We start from the raw sequence: 16,774 nt of genomic DNA, 5'->3' as shown, positions 1-16,774 counted from the left end.
TGCTACACTACAGAGGTTAGCACGACATGCTAACTGACGCTAACACAGTACTGCTACACTACAGAGGTTAGCACGACACGCTAACACAGTGCTGTTACTGCACTACAGAGGTTAGCATGACACGCTAACAAAGTGCTGTTGATGCACTACAGAGGTTAGCACAACATGCTAACTGACGCGTTCACGGTGCTGCTGCACTACAGAGGTTAGCACAACAGGCTAACACAGTGCTGCTGCACTACAGAAGTTAGCACGACACGCTAACACAGTGCTGTTGCTGCACTACAGAGGTTAGCACGACACGCTAACAAAGTGCTGTTGCTGCACTACAGAGGTTAGCACGACACGCTAACACAGTGCTGCTATACTACAGAGGTTAGCATGACAGCCATGCAGGCTCTCACTGTGGGCTCAACTCATCAGTGGTGGATGTATGAAGTCTCACATATTACACTGATTTTAATTATTTAATTAGTCAAATGCAGATGCAGCCATGTCATTTTGTCTCCCGGACTATCTGATACGATAAAAACATTGATAATATGTGAGATGAATTGTTGACACAGTCTGGTAGTCTGTGGCCCTCTTCCTAAAAGGCTCTGTATGGTCAATCCGATGTCTTCAGTGGCCGTACAGCGTTTTACTGGGATACGGCCTCTGCAGAAGTCAGGGCATCCATACTCCTTACGCTTCGCAGAGCTGTTGTCAAGGCTGTTGTCAAGGAAGTGAGTTTGTGTTTACGCCTACCGTCACCCAATCATGTCAAGGCGGAGCTATACGGAGCGGAGTTTCCGTTAGCCGGTAATAGCCGGCTTTTGTCTGATTTTTACAATTCTTTAAAAGCCGATTTTAAATAAAATTCACGCCGGGCCAATTGTCCGGGAGAAGAAGGAAAAAAAATCCCATTGCGAAATAATAATGTTTATTAGCCTCTTCATTGATGGAAATACATTTGACTGGTCATGCTTATCGGTCTATAGGTTAATTTGCATAATTTAGTGGAAATTAAATTGGCACGTGTGTACAGTATATTTGTTATGCATCTTATTTATCACACACATACAGCATATACATTTAGATACGGAGCCTTTTGAGTGGAACATCTGTCAGAAAGCACGAGAACTGCTGCTGCATCATATAGTGGTGCTTTCAAGACCAAACGCCAACGGAAGGCCGGCTTCATCACCGCGTCACACACCACTCTGCAATGAGCTGGAGGCAGTATGCATTTTGAAAACATGTACTTAATTGTTTTGAAACCTGAACGTTTTAATACATATTATGAGGGGCATGTCTTACCTTGATTCAAACTAGCCTAATTTAGATCTCCTCTCTTTCTACATTTCTAACGGATATTTTTATCTGTCACATGAAACCTGCTCGCATGTGCAGTACCATTTTGACGACAACAGTGTTTTTCCCCGCTAATTGCATTATGGAATGAACGTTTGCGCGTAGCCTACTGCCTTGTGATGCGGTATGGAGCTCGATTTGGCCACCGGAGGCTCTGCAATTGCATCACACCCTCTGTACGGAACGTCCTAATCACATTTCCCCGGAGCATAAATGGTCTTTTTAGTGTTAAGGCCAAGGAATAGTGTCTAGACATACAGAGAGACCGGACGGTGTGGACAGACGGTGTGGACAGACTGAGTGATAGATGTCCAGACAGACAGTGACTCAGTCCTGGTTCTCTAGAGGAGAGACAGACGGACAGTCGGTCCTGGTTCTCTAGAGGAGAGACAGACGGACAGTCGGTCCTGGTCCTCTAGAGGAGAGACAGACGGACAGTCGGTCCTGGTCCTCTAGAGGAGAGACAGACGGACAGTCGGTCCTGGTCCTCTAGAGGAGAGACAGACGGACAGTCGGTCCTGGTCCTCTAGAGGAGAGACAGACGGACAGTCGGTCCTGGTTCTCTAGAGGAGAGACAGACGGACAGTCGGTCCTGGTCCTCTAGAGGAGAGACAGACGGACAGTCGGTCCTGGTTCTCTAGAGGAGAGACAGACGGACAGTCGGTCCTGGTTCTCTAGAGGGAAGACAGACGGACAGTCGGTCCTGGTCCTCTAGAGGAGAGACAGACGGACAGTCGGTCCTGGTTCTCTAGAGGAAAGACAGACGGACAGTCGGTCCTGGTCCTCTAGAGGAGAGACAGACGGACAGTCGGTCCTGGTTCTCTAGAGGAGAGACAGACGGACAGTCGGTCCGGGTCCTCTAGAGGAGAGACAGACGGACAGTCGGTCCTGGTCCTCTAGAGGAGAGACAGACGGACAGTCGGTCCTGGTCCTCTAGAGGAGAGACAGACGGACAGTCGGTCCTGGTCCTCTAGAGGAGAGACAGACGGACAGTCGGTCCTGGTCCTCTAGAGGAGAGACAGACGGACAGTCGGTCCTGGTTCTCTAGAGGAGAGACAGACGGACAGTCGGTCCTGGTCCTCTAGAGGAGAGACAGACGGACAGTCGGTCCTGGTCCTCTAGAGGAGAGACAGACGGACAGTCGGTCCTGGTCCTCTAGAGGAGAGACAGACGGACAGTCGGTCCTGGTCCTCTAGAGGAGAGACAGACGGACAGTCGGTCCTGGTCCTCTAGAGGAGAGACAGACGGACAGTCGGTCCTGGTCCTCTAGAGGAGAGACAGACGGACAGTCGGTCCTGGTCCTCTAGAGGAGAGACAGACGGACAGTCGGTCCTGGTTCTCTAGAGGAAAGACAGTCGGTCCTGGTCCTCTAGAGGAGAGACAGACGGACAGTCGGTCCTGGTTCTCTAGAGGAGAGACAGACGGACAGTCGGTCCTGGTTCTCTAGAGGAGAGACAGACGGACAGTCGGTCCTGGTCCTCTAGAGGAGAGACAGACGGACAGTCTCCTGGTCCTCTAGAGGAAAGACAGTCGGTCCTGGTTCTCTAGAGGAGAGACAGACGGACAGTCGGTCCTGGTCCTCTAGAGGAGAGACAGACGGACAGTCGGTCCTGGTCCTCTAGAGGAGAGACAGACGGACAGTCGGTCCTGGTCCTCTAGAGGAAAGACAGTCGGTCCTGGTTCTCTAGAGGAGAGCTCATTACCCACTCACCTGTAAATTATTTAAATTCAGCCGCACCAGATGGGGGAGGAGGAGAGGGAGAGAAGGAGGGAGCGAGAGCGAGAGATCAGAAAACCCTCCAAAAGTCCTCAAAATGCCTTCTGAAAGCCACAGATTTAGCTCCTCTTGTCACCTTTCTTGTAATTGTTCTCCTCCTATATATTCCAGTCAGTGCTCTCTGCCCATCTGACTGATGTGGTTGTGTTGAGAGACTGTACTGTAGTATATCTTATTTAACTCCATGTCTGCTCTGTGTATTTAAATGTGGGGGCATGGATAATGTGTGTGTGTGTGTGTACAGTATGCACGCAGTGTGATTGACAATTCTCCTCCCTTTCCTGTGTGTGCGAATAAATACAACTATATATATATATACTGTATTATAGCTGGCTCCAGACAGAGGTAATGTCTATTATAGCTGGCTCCAGACAGAGGTAATGTCTATTATAGCTGGCTCCAGACAGAGGTAATGTCTATTATAGCTGGCTCCAGACAGAGGTAATGTCTATTATAGCTGGCTCCAGACAGAGGTAATGTCTATTATAGCTGGCTCCAGACAGAGGTCATGTCTATTATAGCTGGCTCCAGACAGAGGTAATGTCTATTATAGCTGGCTCCAGACAGAGGTAATGTCTATTATAGCTGGCTCCAGACAGAGGTAATGTCTATTATAGCTGGCTCCAGACTATGTCTGTCAGCGCCATCTTGTTCAAAAGGTCAGGTCTTTCTGTGTCTGTGCGCCTGCCCCTGTTGAAAACGGCACAACAGTGATCTGCATAAAGGGTATTATTCCAAACAGATTAGAGTTGAGATTAGGATTATGCGGACAGTGAATTTATTAGGAAGGCTTTCATTTCTTTGAGGACCATAATCCTGATGATATTATTAGCTCAATGGCCCATTGCTGCCTGTCTGTCTGTCTGTCCTAGTGTCTGTCTGTCTGTCCTAGTGTCTGTCTGTCTGTCCTAGTGGTCCGACTGCAGTTGCTCCAGCACTTTGTGTATTCAACTTTAATGTTCTGTAGTACGAGAGGAAGCAGGGAGGAGATGAGAGGAAGAGGGGATGAGAGGAAGAGGGGAGGAAAGGAAAGAGTGTGAGGAAAGGAAAGAGTGTGAGGAGAGATTTTGTGAATGCATGAATCCAGCCAACTCAGCTCCTATTATCTAAACCGGCAGTGCTGTTGACACAGATTTAGTGTGAAGGGTGTGAACGTGAGGTAGTGTGTGTGTGCTTGACAGATCTAACATGAGAGGTGTGTATGAACAGGAGCTGTGTGTGCGTACAGTGTGTGTGTGCGTACAGTGTGTGTGTGTGTGCGTGTGTGTACAGTGTGTGTGCGTGTGTGTACAGTGTGTGTGTGTGTGTGTGTACAGTGTGTGTGTGTGCGTTAAGAGGAGCCGGGTTTCCTCACTGATTTGTCAGACCAGATCATGAAAGTTTAATAAGATGCCTAATTCTGCTCTTTCATCTTACCTAAGAGTGTTTTCACTGCTCAGCCCTCCACTGTGAGCTACAGACACATAATCAGTACCACTAGAGCGACAGACAACACACACACACACACACACACACACACACACACACAGAACACTGTGAGGAACAGACACACACACCCAGAACGCTCCATATCGCTGGGAGGCGATGAGCCATGAGATATGCCCCCAAAATAACAGCAGCATTAGCTTCCTACTGTTACACATTATAACGAGCAGACGTGTTTACTCCTACTGGCTTCACAGGCAACAGTACATGCCCTGCTAGGATACCTCCTAGTACATGCCCTGCTAGGATACCTCCTAGTACATGCCCTGCAATGATACCTCCTAGTATAGGTCTACGTCCTAGGATACCTCCTAGTATAGGTCTACGTCCTAGGATACCTCCTAGTATAGGTCTATGTCCTAGGATACCTCCTAGTATAGGTCTATGTCCTAGGATACCTCCTAGTATAGGTCTACATCCTAGGATACCTCCTAGTATAGGTCTACGTCCTAGGATACCTCCTAGTATAGGTCTACGTCCTAGGATACCTCCTAGTATAGGTCTACGTCCTAGGATACCTCCTAGTATAGGTCTATGTCCTAGGATACCTCCTAGTATAGGTCTACGTCCTAGGATACCTCCTAGTATAGGTCTACGTCCTAGGATACCTCCTAGTATAGGTCTACGTCCTAGGATACCTCCTAGTATAGGTCTACGTCCTAGGATACCTCCTAGTATAGGTCTACGTCCTAGGATACCTCCTAGTATAGGTCTATGTCCTAGGATACCTCCTAGTATAGGTCTACGTCCTAGGATACCTCCTAGTATAGGTCTACGACCTAGGATACCTCCTAGTATAGGTCTACGTCCTAGGATACCTCCTAGTATAGGTCTACGTCCTAGGATACCTCCTAGTATAGGTCTATGTCCTAGGATACCTCCTAGTATAGGTCTACGTCCTAGGATACCTCCTAGTATAGGTCTACGTCCTAGGATACCTCCTAGTATAGGTCTACGTCCTAGGATACCTCCTAGTATAGGTCTACGTCCTAGGATACCTCCTAGTATAGGTCTACGTCCTAGGATACCTTAGTAGGGAAGGAATATGAAACTGTGCATCTCTGCTGGCCTGTGGAGCGATGCCTATCGCCCTCTGAGTACTTATCAATAAAGTTGCACTGAAATAGAATGAAGTAGTCCTGGATAGTCCTCCACGGAGGAAAGTTGTGTGTGCACAGTGTAGAAAACTGAGTCACTCTCTTCCACACCTATAGGTTCCACACACATAAAACCACACTACAGTACAATCACATACTGCATTTACATTGGTTTGATTTCCTGGTTTGAATTGTAAAAAAATCAAGTATGTACATATAACCACAGAGAGTGTGGTAACAGGAAGGGATGGAAGGTGGTGTTGTACTGTGGCAGGACCAGGTGAGGATTGACGGACGGACTGACTGACTGTGGCTCTGCTCTGCACTGCGTGTTCAGCCTGTGTGTTTACTGACAACTGGCTGTCTACTGGGAGATGGGAGCCTGGCCACACACCCACACACACACACACCTTGCTTTCTGCATGAGTGTGGCAACACCTACACACATGTACAGAGCCCTCTGAGGATATGACAGAATGAACGAGTGAGAGAAAAGACTGGTCTGGCTGGCAGGAGGTCAATCCTATTGGCTCTGTCTCTAGCTGACTCTGACAGACAGGGAATAGCTCATATACCTGTTTTCAATTATATTGTCCTTTATAAAAATTTGAACAGACGATCGATCTAAGAGGACATTTTTAAATGTGTGTGTGTGTGGCTGTGATTGTCCCTCATTTAGTCATTGTTCAAATGGTTCCTGAATAACAGAGGTTGTGAGTTAATTTGTCCTAATGTAATGTAGTCATGCTGGGAGAGATGCCTGTAGCTGTATCGTTCAAATGGCATCATAATCAAATCGGGGTCATCTAGATACTATTCAATACCCATTTTCCCACTGATTGAAAAGTGTTTAAAATTTTCTTTAAGAAACGATTACTACCGATGTAGAAAAGTCGTATTTTCCTCTGTTAGGATGTGGAATATGTAGCTTTTGACGTGTAAATCTTACGGCCTTGTTGCCTACACCCTTGTTGCCTACACCCTTGTTGCCTACACCCTTGTTGCCTACACCCTTGTTGCCTACACCCTTGATGTCCAAAATGCAAGAAGCACAGGTGATAATCTCCCTGACAGATGCCCACCAGATGGCAAACAGTACACACACAGGAAACAGGGGGCTGCAGAGGTGTAAACTGTCTTCGTTATTGAGGGGGGAAGAATTGATAGAGACATATTGATATTTTTGGATGATATTATATCGGTATTTGACTCCAAATAAAAAGTATATGCATGCATGCATGCATACATACATACATACATACATACATACATACATACATACATACATACATACATACATACATACATACATACATACATACATACATACATACATACATACATACATACATACATACATACAGTCAAATGTTTGGACACACCTACTCATTCAAGGGGTTTTCTTTATTTTGACTATTTTCTACATTGTAGAATAATAGTGAAGACATCAACACTATGAAATAACACATATGGAATCATGTAGTAAACAAAGTGTCAAAATATATTTGAGATTCTTCAAATAGCCACCCTTTGCCTTGATGACAGCTTTACACACTCTTGGCATTCTCTCAACCAGCTTCATGAGGTAGTCACCTGGAATGCATTTCAATTAACAGGTGTGCCTTCTTAAAAGTTAATTTGTGGAATGTATTTCCTTCTTAATGCGTTTTAGCCAATCAGTTGTGTTGTGACAAGGTAGGGGTGGTATACAGAAGATAGCCCTATTTGGTAAAAGACCAAGTCCATATTATGGTAAGAACAGCTCAAATGACCAAAGAGAAACGACAGTCCATCATTACTTTAAGACATGAAGGTCAGTCAATTAGGAACATTTCAAGAACTTTGAAAGTTTCTTGAAGTGCAGTCGCAAAAACCATCAAGCGCTATGATGAAACTGTCTCTCGTGAGGACCGCCACAGGAATGGAAGACCCAGAGTTACCTCTGCTGCAGAGGATAAATTCATTAGACTTACCAGCCTCAGAAATTCCAGGCCAAATAAATGCTTCACAAAGTTCAAGCAACAGACACATCTCAACATCAACTGTTCAGAGGGAACTGTGTGAATCAGGCCTTCATGGTTGAATTGCTGCAAAGAAACCACCACTAAAGGACACCAATAAGAAGAAGAGACCTGCTTGGGCCAAGAAACACGAGCAATGGACATTAGACCAGTGGAAATTTGCTGTTTGATCTGGAGTCCAAATTTGAGATTTTTGGTTCCAACCGCTATGTCTTTGTGAGATGCGTTGTGGGTGAATGGATGATCTCCGCATGTGTAGTTCCCACCGTAAAGCATGGAGGTGGTGTTATGGTGTGGGGGTGCTTTTCTGGTGACACTGTCTGTGATCTATTTAGAATTCAAGGCACACTTAACCAGCATGGCTACCACAGCATTCTGCAGCGATACAACATTCCATCTGGTTTGGGCTTAGTGGGACTATCATTTGTTTTTCAACAGGACAATGACCCAACACACCTCCAGGCTGTGTAAGGGCTATTTCACCAAGAAGGAGAGTGATGGAGTGCTGCATCAGAAGACCTGGCCTCCATAATCCCCCAACCTCAACCCAATTGAGATGGTTTGGGATGAGTCGGAATGCAGAGTGAAGGAAAAGCAGCCAACAAGAGCTAAGCATGTGTGGGAACTCCTTCAAGACTGTTGGAAAAGCATTCCAGGTGAAGCAGGTTGAGAGAATGCCAAGAGTGTGCAAAGCTGTCATCAAGGCAAAGGGTGGCTATTTGAAGAATCTCAAATATAACATATATTTGGATTTGTTTAACACTTTTTTGGTTACTACATGATTCCATATGTGTTATTTCATAGTTTTGGTGTCTTCACTATTATTCTACAATGTAGAAAATAGTCAAAATAAAGAGAGAACCTTGAATGAGTAGGTGTCCAAACTTTTAAGTGGTTGTGTGTGTGTGTGTGTGTGTGTGTGTGTGTGTGTGTGTGTGTGTGTGTATATATATTATTTTAATAAAAAAAATTGCTACTGTAGGTAGCGTTAGCTAGCGCTATTCGTTTGTACCTGCGCCAAAACTCTGTTAAAAAAAAATCCTATAGCTTGTTCTCCAGCTCTTTAAATAGTAAGCCAAGATGTTTTCAGCACTTTTGTTTCCCTGACTGATCAACATTAGTTTTCTCATGTCTCTCATCTCTCTGCAGCAGACATACAGTGAGCAATATGTTTGGAACAATAAAATCTTGGTTGAGAATTGTGAGAATCGCACCTACAGTGAGGGAAAAAAGTATTTGATCCCCTGCTGATTTTGTACGTTTGCCCACTGACAAAGAAATGATCAGTCTATAATTTTAATGGTAGGTTTATTTGAACAGTGAGAGACAGAATAACAACATTATAAATGGATTTGCATTTTAATGAGGGAAATAAGTATTTGACCCCCTCTCAATCAGAAAGATTTCTGGCTCCCAGGTGTCTTTTTATACAGGTAACGAGCTGAGATTAGGAGCACACTCTTAAAGGGAGTGCTCCTAATCTCAGTTTGTTACCTGTATAAAAGACACCTGTCCACAGAAACAATCAATCAATCAATCAGATTCCAAACTCTCCACCATGGCCAAGACCAAAGAGCTCTCCAAGGATGTCAGGGACAAGATTGTAGACCTACACAAGGCTGGAATGGGCTACAAGACCATCACCAAGCAGCTTGGTGAGTTGGTGCGATTATTCGCAAATGGAAGAAACACAAAATAACTGTCAATCTCCCTCGGCCTGGGGCTCCATGCAAGATCTCACCTCGTGGAGTTGCAATGATCATGCGAACAGTGAGGAATCAGCCCAGAACTACACGGGAGGATCTTGTCAATAATCTCAAGGCAGCTGGGACCATAGTCACCAAGAAAACAATTGGTAACACACTACGCCGTGAAGGACTGAAATTCTGCAGCGCCCGCAAGGTCCCCCTGCTCAAGAAAGCACATATACAGGCCCGTCTGAAGTTTGCCAATGAACATCTGAATGATTCAGAGGAGAACTGGGTGAAAGTGTTGTGGTCAGATGAGACCAAAATGGAGCTCTTTGGCGTCAACTCAACTCGCCGTGTTTGGAGGAGGAGGAAGGCTGCCTATGACCCCAAGAACACCATCCCCACCGTCAAACATGGAGGTGGAAACATTATGCTTTGGGGGTGTTTTTCTGCTAAGGGGACAGGACAACTTCACCGGATGGGGCCATGTACCGTCAAATCTTGGGTGAGAACCTCCTTCCCTCAGCCAGGGCATTGAAAATGGGTCGTGGATGGGGTATTCCAGCATGACAATGACCCAAAACACACGGCCAAGGCAACAAAGGAGTGGCTCAAGAAGAAGCACATTAAGGTCCTTTAGTGGCCTAGCCAGTCTCCAGACCTTTAATCCCATAGAAAATCTGTGGAGGGATCTGAAGGTTCGAGTTGCCAAACGTCAGCCTCGAAACCTTAATGACTTGGAGAAGATCTGCAAAGAGGAGTGGGACAAAATCCCTCCTGAGATGTGTGCAAACCTGGTGGCCAACTACAAGAAACGTCTGACCTCTGTGATTGCCAACAAGGGTTTTGCCACCAAGTACTAAGTCATGTTTTGCAGAGGGGTCAAATACTAATTTCCCTCATTTAAAATGCAAATCAATTTCTAACATTTTTGACATGCGTTTTTCTGGATTTTTGTTGTTGTTATTCTGTCTCTCACTGTTCAAATAAACCTACCATTAAAATGATAGACTGATCATTTCTTTGTCAGTGGGCAAACGTACAAAATCAGCAGGGGATCAAATACTTTTTTCCCCTCACTGTAAGTATGTTGATCACATCTTATCGTGACGTCTTTCACCATTACCAGCCCTAGTCTAAATGCAGCCGTGTATTTAAATAGCTGACCAGCAGGACTCTGATACCCTGTGATCACCTGAGACTGGGCGTTTCTGCTCCCGATGACTTGATGGGGCTTAGTGTGGTGCCTGTGTGTATTCCTTCCCTCCTGTGAGACTGGGCGTTTCTGCTCCCGATGACTTGATGGGGCTTAGTGTGGTGCCTGTGTGTATTCCTTCCCTCCTGTGAGACTGGGCGTTTCTGCTCCCTATGACTTGATGGGGCTTAGTGTGGTGCCTGTGTGTATTCCTTCCCTCCTGTGAGACTGGGCGTTTCTGCTCCCTATGACTTGATGGGGCTTAGTGTGGTGCCTGTGTGTTTTCCTTCCCTCCTCTGAGAGGCTTGAACTGATGAAGTGCTAATGGCTGTGGGTTGCCAGGTGACACCAGGGTTAGTGTTACATTAACACCTGCTCTCCACTGGGAGGGAGACTCAGAATCTGGCATCCCAGGGGACTGCCACAGGAATAGGTAATGCTGCAGCAGACAGAACTACTGACATGGCTCTCTCTCAGTACTCAACTGTCACATCTAGTTCTTCAGTGTTTTTCCAGTCCTGTTACTTTCAGTATTTGCACCCTTATACACGCATGTGCTCTTAGACTGACCAATAGAATAGATGGGAGTTTCCAACACCCCAAACCATTCATTAATAGAAGCTTCCAACCCAAACTAGAGGTCTCCTAATTCTCTCTCTCTCTCTCTCTCTCTCTCTCTCTCTCTCTCTCTCTCTCTCTCTCTCTCTCTCTCTCTCTCTCTCTCTCTCTCTCTCTCTCTCTCTCTCTCTCTCTCTCTCTCTTTCAATTTAAGGGCTTTATTGGCATGGGAAATGTGTGTTAACATTGCCAAATCAAGTGAAATAGATATTAACAGTAAACATTACACTCAGAAGTTCCAAAAGAATAAAGATATTTCAAATGTCATATTATGTATATATACAGTGTTGTAACAATGTGCAAATAGTTAAAGTACAAATGGGAAAATAAATAAACATAAATATGGGTTGTATTTACAATGGTGTTTGTTCTTCACTGGTTGCCCTTTTCTTGTGACAACAGGTCACAAATCTTGCAGCTGTGATGGCACACTGTGGTTTTTCACCCAGTAGATAAGGGAGTTTATCAAAATTGGGTTTGTTTTCGAATTCTTTGTGGATCGCTGTAATCTGAGGGAAATATGTGTCTCTAATATGGTCATACATTTGGCAGGAGGTTAGGAAGTGCAGCTCAGTTTCCACCTCATTTTGTGGGCAGTGTGCACATAGCCTGTCTTCTCTTGAGAGCCAGGTCTGCCTACGGCGGCCTTTCTCAATAGCAAGGCTATGCTCACTGAGTCTGTACATAGTCAAAGCTTTCCTTAAGTTTGGGTCAGTCACAGTGGTCAGGTATTCTGCCACTGTGTACTCTCTGTTTAGGGCCAAATAGCATTCTAGTTTGCTCTGTTTTTTTGTTTGTTCTTTCCAATGTGTCAAGTAATTCTCTTTTTGTTTTCTCTCTCTCTCTCTCTCTCTCTCTCTCTCTCTCTGGCTCTCTCTGTCTCGTGCAGGGAGCAGCCGATCTTCACCACCAGAGCCCATGTGTTCCAGATTGACCCGACCACCAAGAAGAACTGGGTCCCAGCCAGCAAACAGGCAGTCACAGTATCCTACTTCTACGACTCCACACGCAACAGCTACCGCATCATCAGTGTAGATGGATCCAAGGTAGGGGTGAGTGTGTGTGTGTGTGTTAGGGTTGGGAGGACGTGGTGGGGAGTCAGGACGTGTGTGTGTGTGTCTGGATGTCTTTGTGAACGTCTGTCAATCACTGTGGACGTGTCTGTGTTACAGGGTTTTATGGCTCGTACGTGTTGGTGACACGACCGCAACAGATGTTTGTCTTATTCAACTAGGGGGAAAAAAAAACGATCTTAGTCGACCATATATAGACACATCCTATGACAACTCTCGACAACTCTCGACCGTTCAACCAATCGATTGGTCTACATTTTACAATGTATTTTTCCATATATAGACACATCCTATGTGTTCTAATCAAATCAACCATATGCACTGAGCTTGCCTGATGCTTTTCAGCGATCTGTTTGATGAAATAATTAAGACACACAAATGGCTAGAGGGAGTCTGACCGCAATTGATTTGGTTGTGCTCAGACTTGTTGCGCTGTGTTAAATTATTTATTTTTTTTACAGTGAGGGACTATGTGACTAGCACCCATTGTCTCTCTCCTCCCTGCTACAGCGACCACCACAGAACATGTGTTGTGTTCATCACGCTGTCCGTGTTGCTGAAGCTGCAACATAATTACAGCCATTTCCGACTGAAAAGTTCTGTTACCGAAATCCCTCATTTTTGTAGGAAAAACATTCCCTAAACCCTTGCTCTCTTTACGTGACACATGTATGCATCGCATGCACGTGACCAATAGGGCCTGACCTATTGCATATCATAATCACATCAATAAATTGGTTATAACAAACTCCGAACACATGTGACAGTAAAATTGATGCAGAGGACGTGACGAATAAACTGGAAACAGGGTAATGTTTACTGGTTGCTCAGGAGGTAAAGGGGAAGTCGGACGTGTGGAATGAATTTGACTAGTTGTGGAAAATACTGGAGATCAAGAAAAAGAAGGTAAGGAGTAAGCGCTGCGTGCAAATTATGTGGACCAAACAGGTGCTGTTAGATTACAATATATTTTTTTCAGACTGTTTGGAACACTGTAAACAACACTAAATCAGTTATAAGCAGAGATATATATATATATCTATACCAGAGAGTCTGTTGTAATGTTATTTTTTATTTTTTTGTAAAGCCTTTATTACAGCAAAGACTAAAAACAGTCGCATTCATTCACAATTTCCGAAATGGAACGTATTATTTATTGTTTACGCTAATTATTCAAGGATCGCTTTTATTTAATTTAAAAACTTGATTTGAATTTCAAATCATGAGTGACTCGTGCTGTGTGATGACATGAACGAATGAATGATTTGATTGATACAGTAGTCTATATAAGTATTGAAATATAGGCCTAAGTTATGGTATTATAATAATAATAATAATAATAATAATATGCCATTTAGCAGACGCTTTTATCCAAAGCGACTTACAGTCCTGTGCGCATAAATTTTTACGTATGGGTGGTCCCGGGGATCGAACCCACTACCCTGGCGTTACAAGCGCCATGCTCTACCAATTGAGCTACAGAGACTTAAGACTTAATTAAGACTTAACAAGATACGCTCTTGATGGTGGTTATACAAGGCTGCTATACTAAGCCTACTAATGATAACGACATTACTTATTAATATAATGATGATCATAATAATAATATCAATAATAACAACAATAAGGAGATTAAGAAAAAATAGGATTATTATTATTATAAATGTTTATTATTATTATTATTATTATTATTATTATTATAGATGGTATTTTTCTGAAGTGTAAACAACACTAAATAAATGATAAGTACCAGAGAGGCTGTTCTAACGGGGGGAAAAAACTGTAAAGCCTTTTTTATTACAGTATAGCAAAGATTAAAAAACAGCCGAATTTGTGAAATTGTTTATCCGACATGTTGTGGTTGCCTGAGGCTTGGTGCTCACGGAGTCAGTAGGCTATTAAACAAACACTCAAACATGACCAAAGGTATGTGGACACCTGCTCATTGAACATCTCATTCCAAAATCATGGGCATTAATATGGAGTTGGTCCCCCCCCCTTTGCTGCTATAACACCCTCCACTCTTCTGGGAAGGCTTTCCACTAGATGTTGGAACATTGCTGAGGGGACTTGCTTCCATTCAGCCACAAGAGCATTAGTGAGGTCGGGCACTGATGTTGGGCGATTAGGCCTGGCTCGCAGTCAGCGTTCCAATTCATCCGAAAGGTGTTCGATGGGGTTGAGGTCAGGGCTCTGTGCAGGCCAGTCAAGTTTTTCCACACCGCTCTCGACAAACCATTTCTGCTTTGTGCACGGGGGCATTGTCATGCTGAAACAGGAAAGGGCCTTCCCCAAATTGTTGCCACAAAGTTGGAAGCACAGAATCAGCTAGAATGTCATGTATGCTGTAGCGTTAAGATTTCCCTTCACTGGTACTAAGGGGCCTAGCCCAAACCATGAAAAACAGCCCCAGACCATTATTCCTCCTCCACCAAACTTTACAGTTGGCACTATGCATTTGGGCAGGTAGCGTTCTCCTGGCATCCGCCCAACACAGATGCGTCCGTTGGACTGCCAGATGGTGAAGGGTGATTCATCACTCCAGAGAATGCGTTTCCACTGCTCCAGAGTCCAATGGGGACGAGCTTTACACCACTACAGCCGACGCTTAGGCTTGTGTGCGGCTGCTTGGCCATGGAAACCCATTTCATGAAGCTTCCGACAAATAGTTATTCTGCTTCCAGAAGCAGTTTGGAACTTGGTAGTTTGCGTTGCAACCGAGGACAGACCATTTTTACGCGCTTCAGCACTCGGTGGTCCTGTTCTGTGAGCTTGTGTGGCCTACCACTTTGCGTCGAGCCGTTGTTGCTCCTAGATGTTTCCACTTCACAATAACAGCACTTACAGTTGACCGGGGCAGTTCTAGCAGGCCAGAAATCTGATTTAAACTGACTTGTTGGAAAGGCGGCATCCTATGACGGTGCCACGTTGAAATTCTTTGAGGACTTCAGTACAGGCCATTCTACTGCCAAGGTTTGTCTATGGAGATTGCACGGCGGTGTGCTCGATGTTATACACCTGTCAGCAACGGGTGTGGCTGAAATAGCCGAAATTCACTAATTTGAACGGGTGTCCACATACTTTTGTATAGACAGTATAGTGTAATATATGGATGATTTATAAAGCCAGGCAGATTTAAAAGTTAGTCAATAACCTATCGTCCCAAGTGCTGTTTTCTCGTCTCCTAACTCCGCTGCTGCCTCCGCCGCATTGTCTTAGACTGATGGACTGTGCCATCCCCACGGCCTCCACAATGGATCAGTCCGCTCAGACAGGAGCCAATCAGACAGGTGTCTTGTACACCATGATATTATTATTGTTTTTGCTACTGTTCGACTAAAGAAATCTGTTGACCCAACAGCCTATCAACCAAACAATCAACCAGTCGACTAAATGTGGTCAGCCTTACTCTCAAACAATTGATATCAGTGTGTGTGTGTGTGTGTGTGTGTGTGTGTGTGTGTGTGTGGTGGATAGAAGGGGTAATTAGTATTTTCCTCAGAGAGTCTGCTGAGGCTATGAGAGGGTGAGGAGGAGACGACCCCCCCCGATGTGTTGTCACTGGGTAATGTGAGGGGAGGGGGTGAGGGAAGGGGGTGGGGGGGTGACGGCTAGGAGAAGAACCTTTAAAGGGCAACTCCTGGAGCACCCCACCCACACACACCATATTCACACACACTCTCTCTCTCTCACTCACTCACTCACTCTCTCACACACACACACACACACCCACACTCTTGCTCTCTTGCGTTGTCTGTCTGTCTGTCTGTCTGTCTGTCTGTCTGTCTGTCTCTGTCTGTCTCTGTCTGTGTCTGTCTGTCTCTGTCTGTCTGTCTCTGTCTGTCTGTCTCTGTCTGTCTGTCTGTCTGCCAACAGCTACAGTGTCTAAATGGAGATCAGCTTGACGTTGGCTCCTATCTCCTCTCAGACAGTGAAACCTCACTGAGCACGATGCAGAGAACAGATCAACCATGCATTACTATACAACACAGCTAGTCAGGCTTCTAACCACCTCCCCCTAGCTACTGAACATGGTCAGGCTTCTACCCACCTCCCCCTATCTACTGAACATGGTCAGGCTTCTACCCACCTCCCCCTATCTACTGAACATGGTCAGGCTTCTACCCACCTCCCCCTATCTACTGAACATGGTCGGGCTTCTACCCACCTCCCCCTAGCTACTGAACATGGTCAGGCTTCTACCCACCTCCCCCTATTTACTGAACATGGTCAGGCTTCTACCCACCTCCCCCTATCTACTGAACATGGTCAGGCTTCTACCCACCTCCCCCTATCTACTGAACATGGTCAGGCTTCTACCCACCTCCCCCTATCTACTGAACATGGTCAGGCTTCTACCCACCTCCCCCTATCTACTGAACATGGTCAGGCTTCTACCCACCTCCCCCTATCTACTGAACATGGTCAGGCTTCTACCCACCTCCCCTAGCTACTGAACATGGT

At 45.2% G+C, this 16,774-nt stretch overlaps 1 protein-coding gene across 1 annotated transcript in view; it reads left to right on the top strand.

Annotated features, from left to right (window-relative positions):
* Window positions 1–16,774, top strand: part of LOC311119607 (homer protein homolog 2-like) — a gene marked incomplete at its 3' end in the record, with an annotated part of 65,331 nt that overhangs the window by 25,270 nt on the left and 23,287 nt on the right. The window contains exon 2 of the mRNA XM_084194285.1: window positions 12,127–12,283. Within this exon, the coding sequence (XP_084050411.1) occupies window positions 12,127–12,283 (157 nt within the window). The remainder of the gene's footprint in view (window positions 1–12,126; window positions 12,284–16,774) is intronic.

This window comes from Coregonus lavaretus (genome assembly GCF_964263955.1).
Source record: "Coregonus lavaretus genome assembly, contig: HAP1_SCAFFOLD_428, whole genome shotgun sequence".
NCBI classification, from domain to species: Eukaryota; Metazoa; Chordata; class Actinopteri; order Salmoniformes; family Salmonidae; genus Coregonus; species Coregonus lavaretus.
This window is presented reverse-complemented; position numbering and strand designations above follow the sequence as displayed.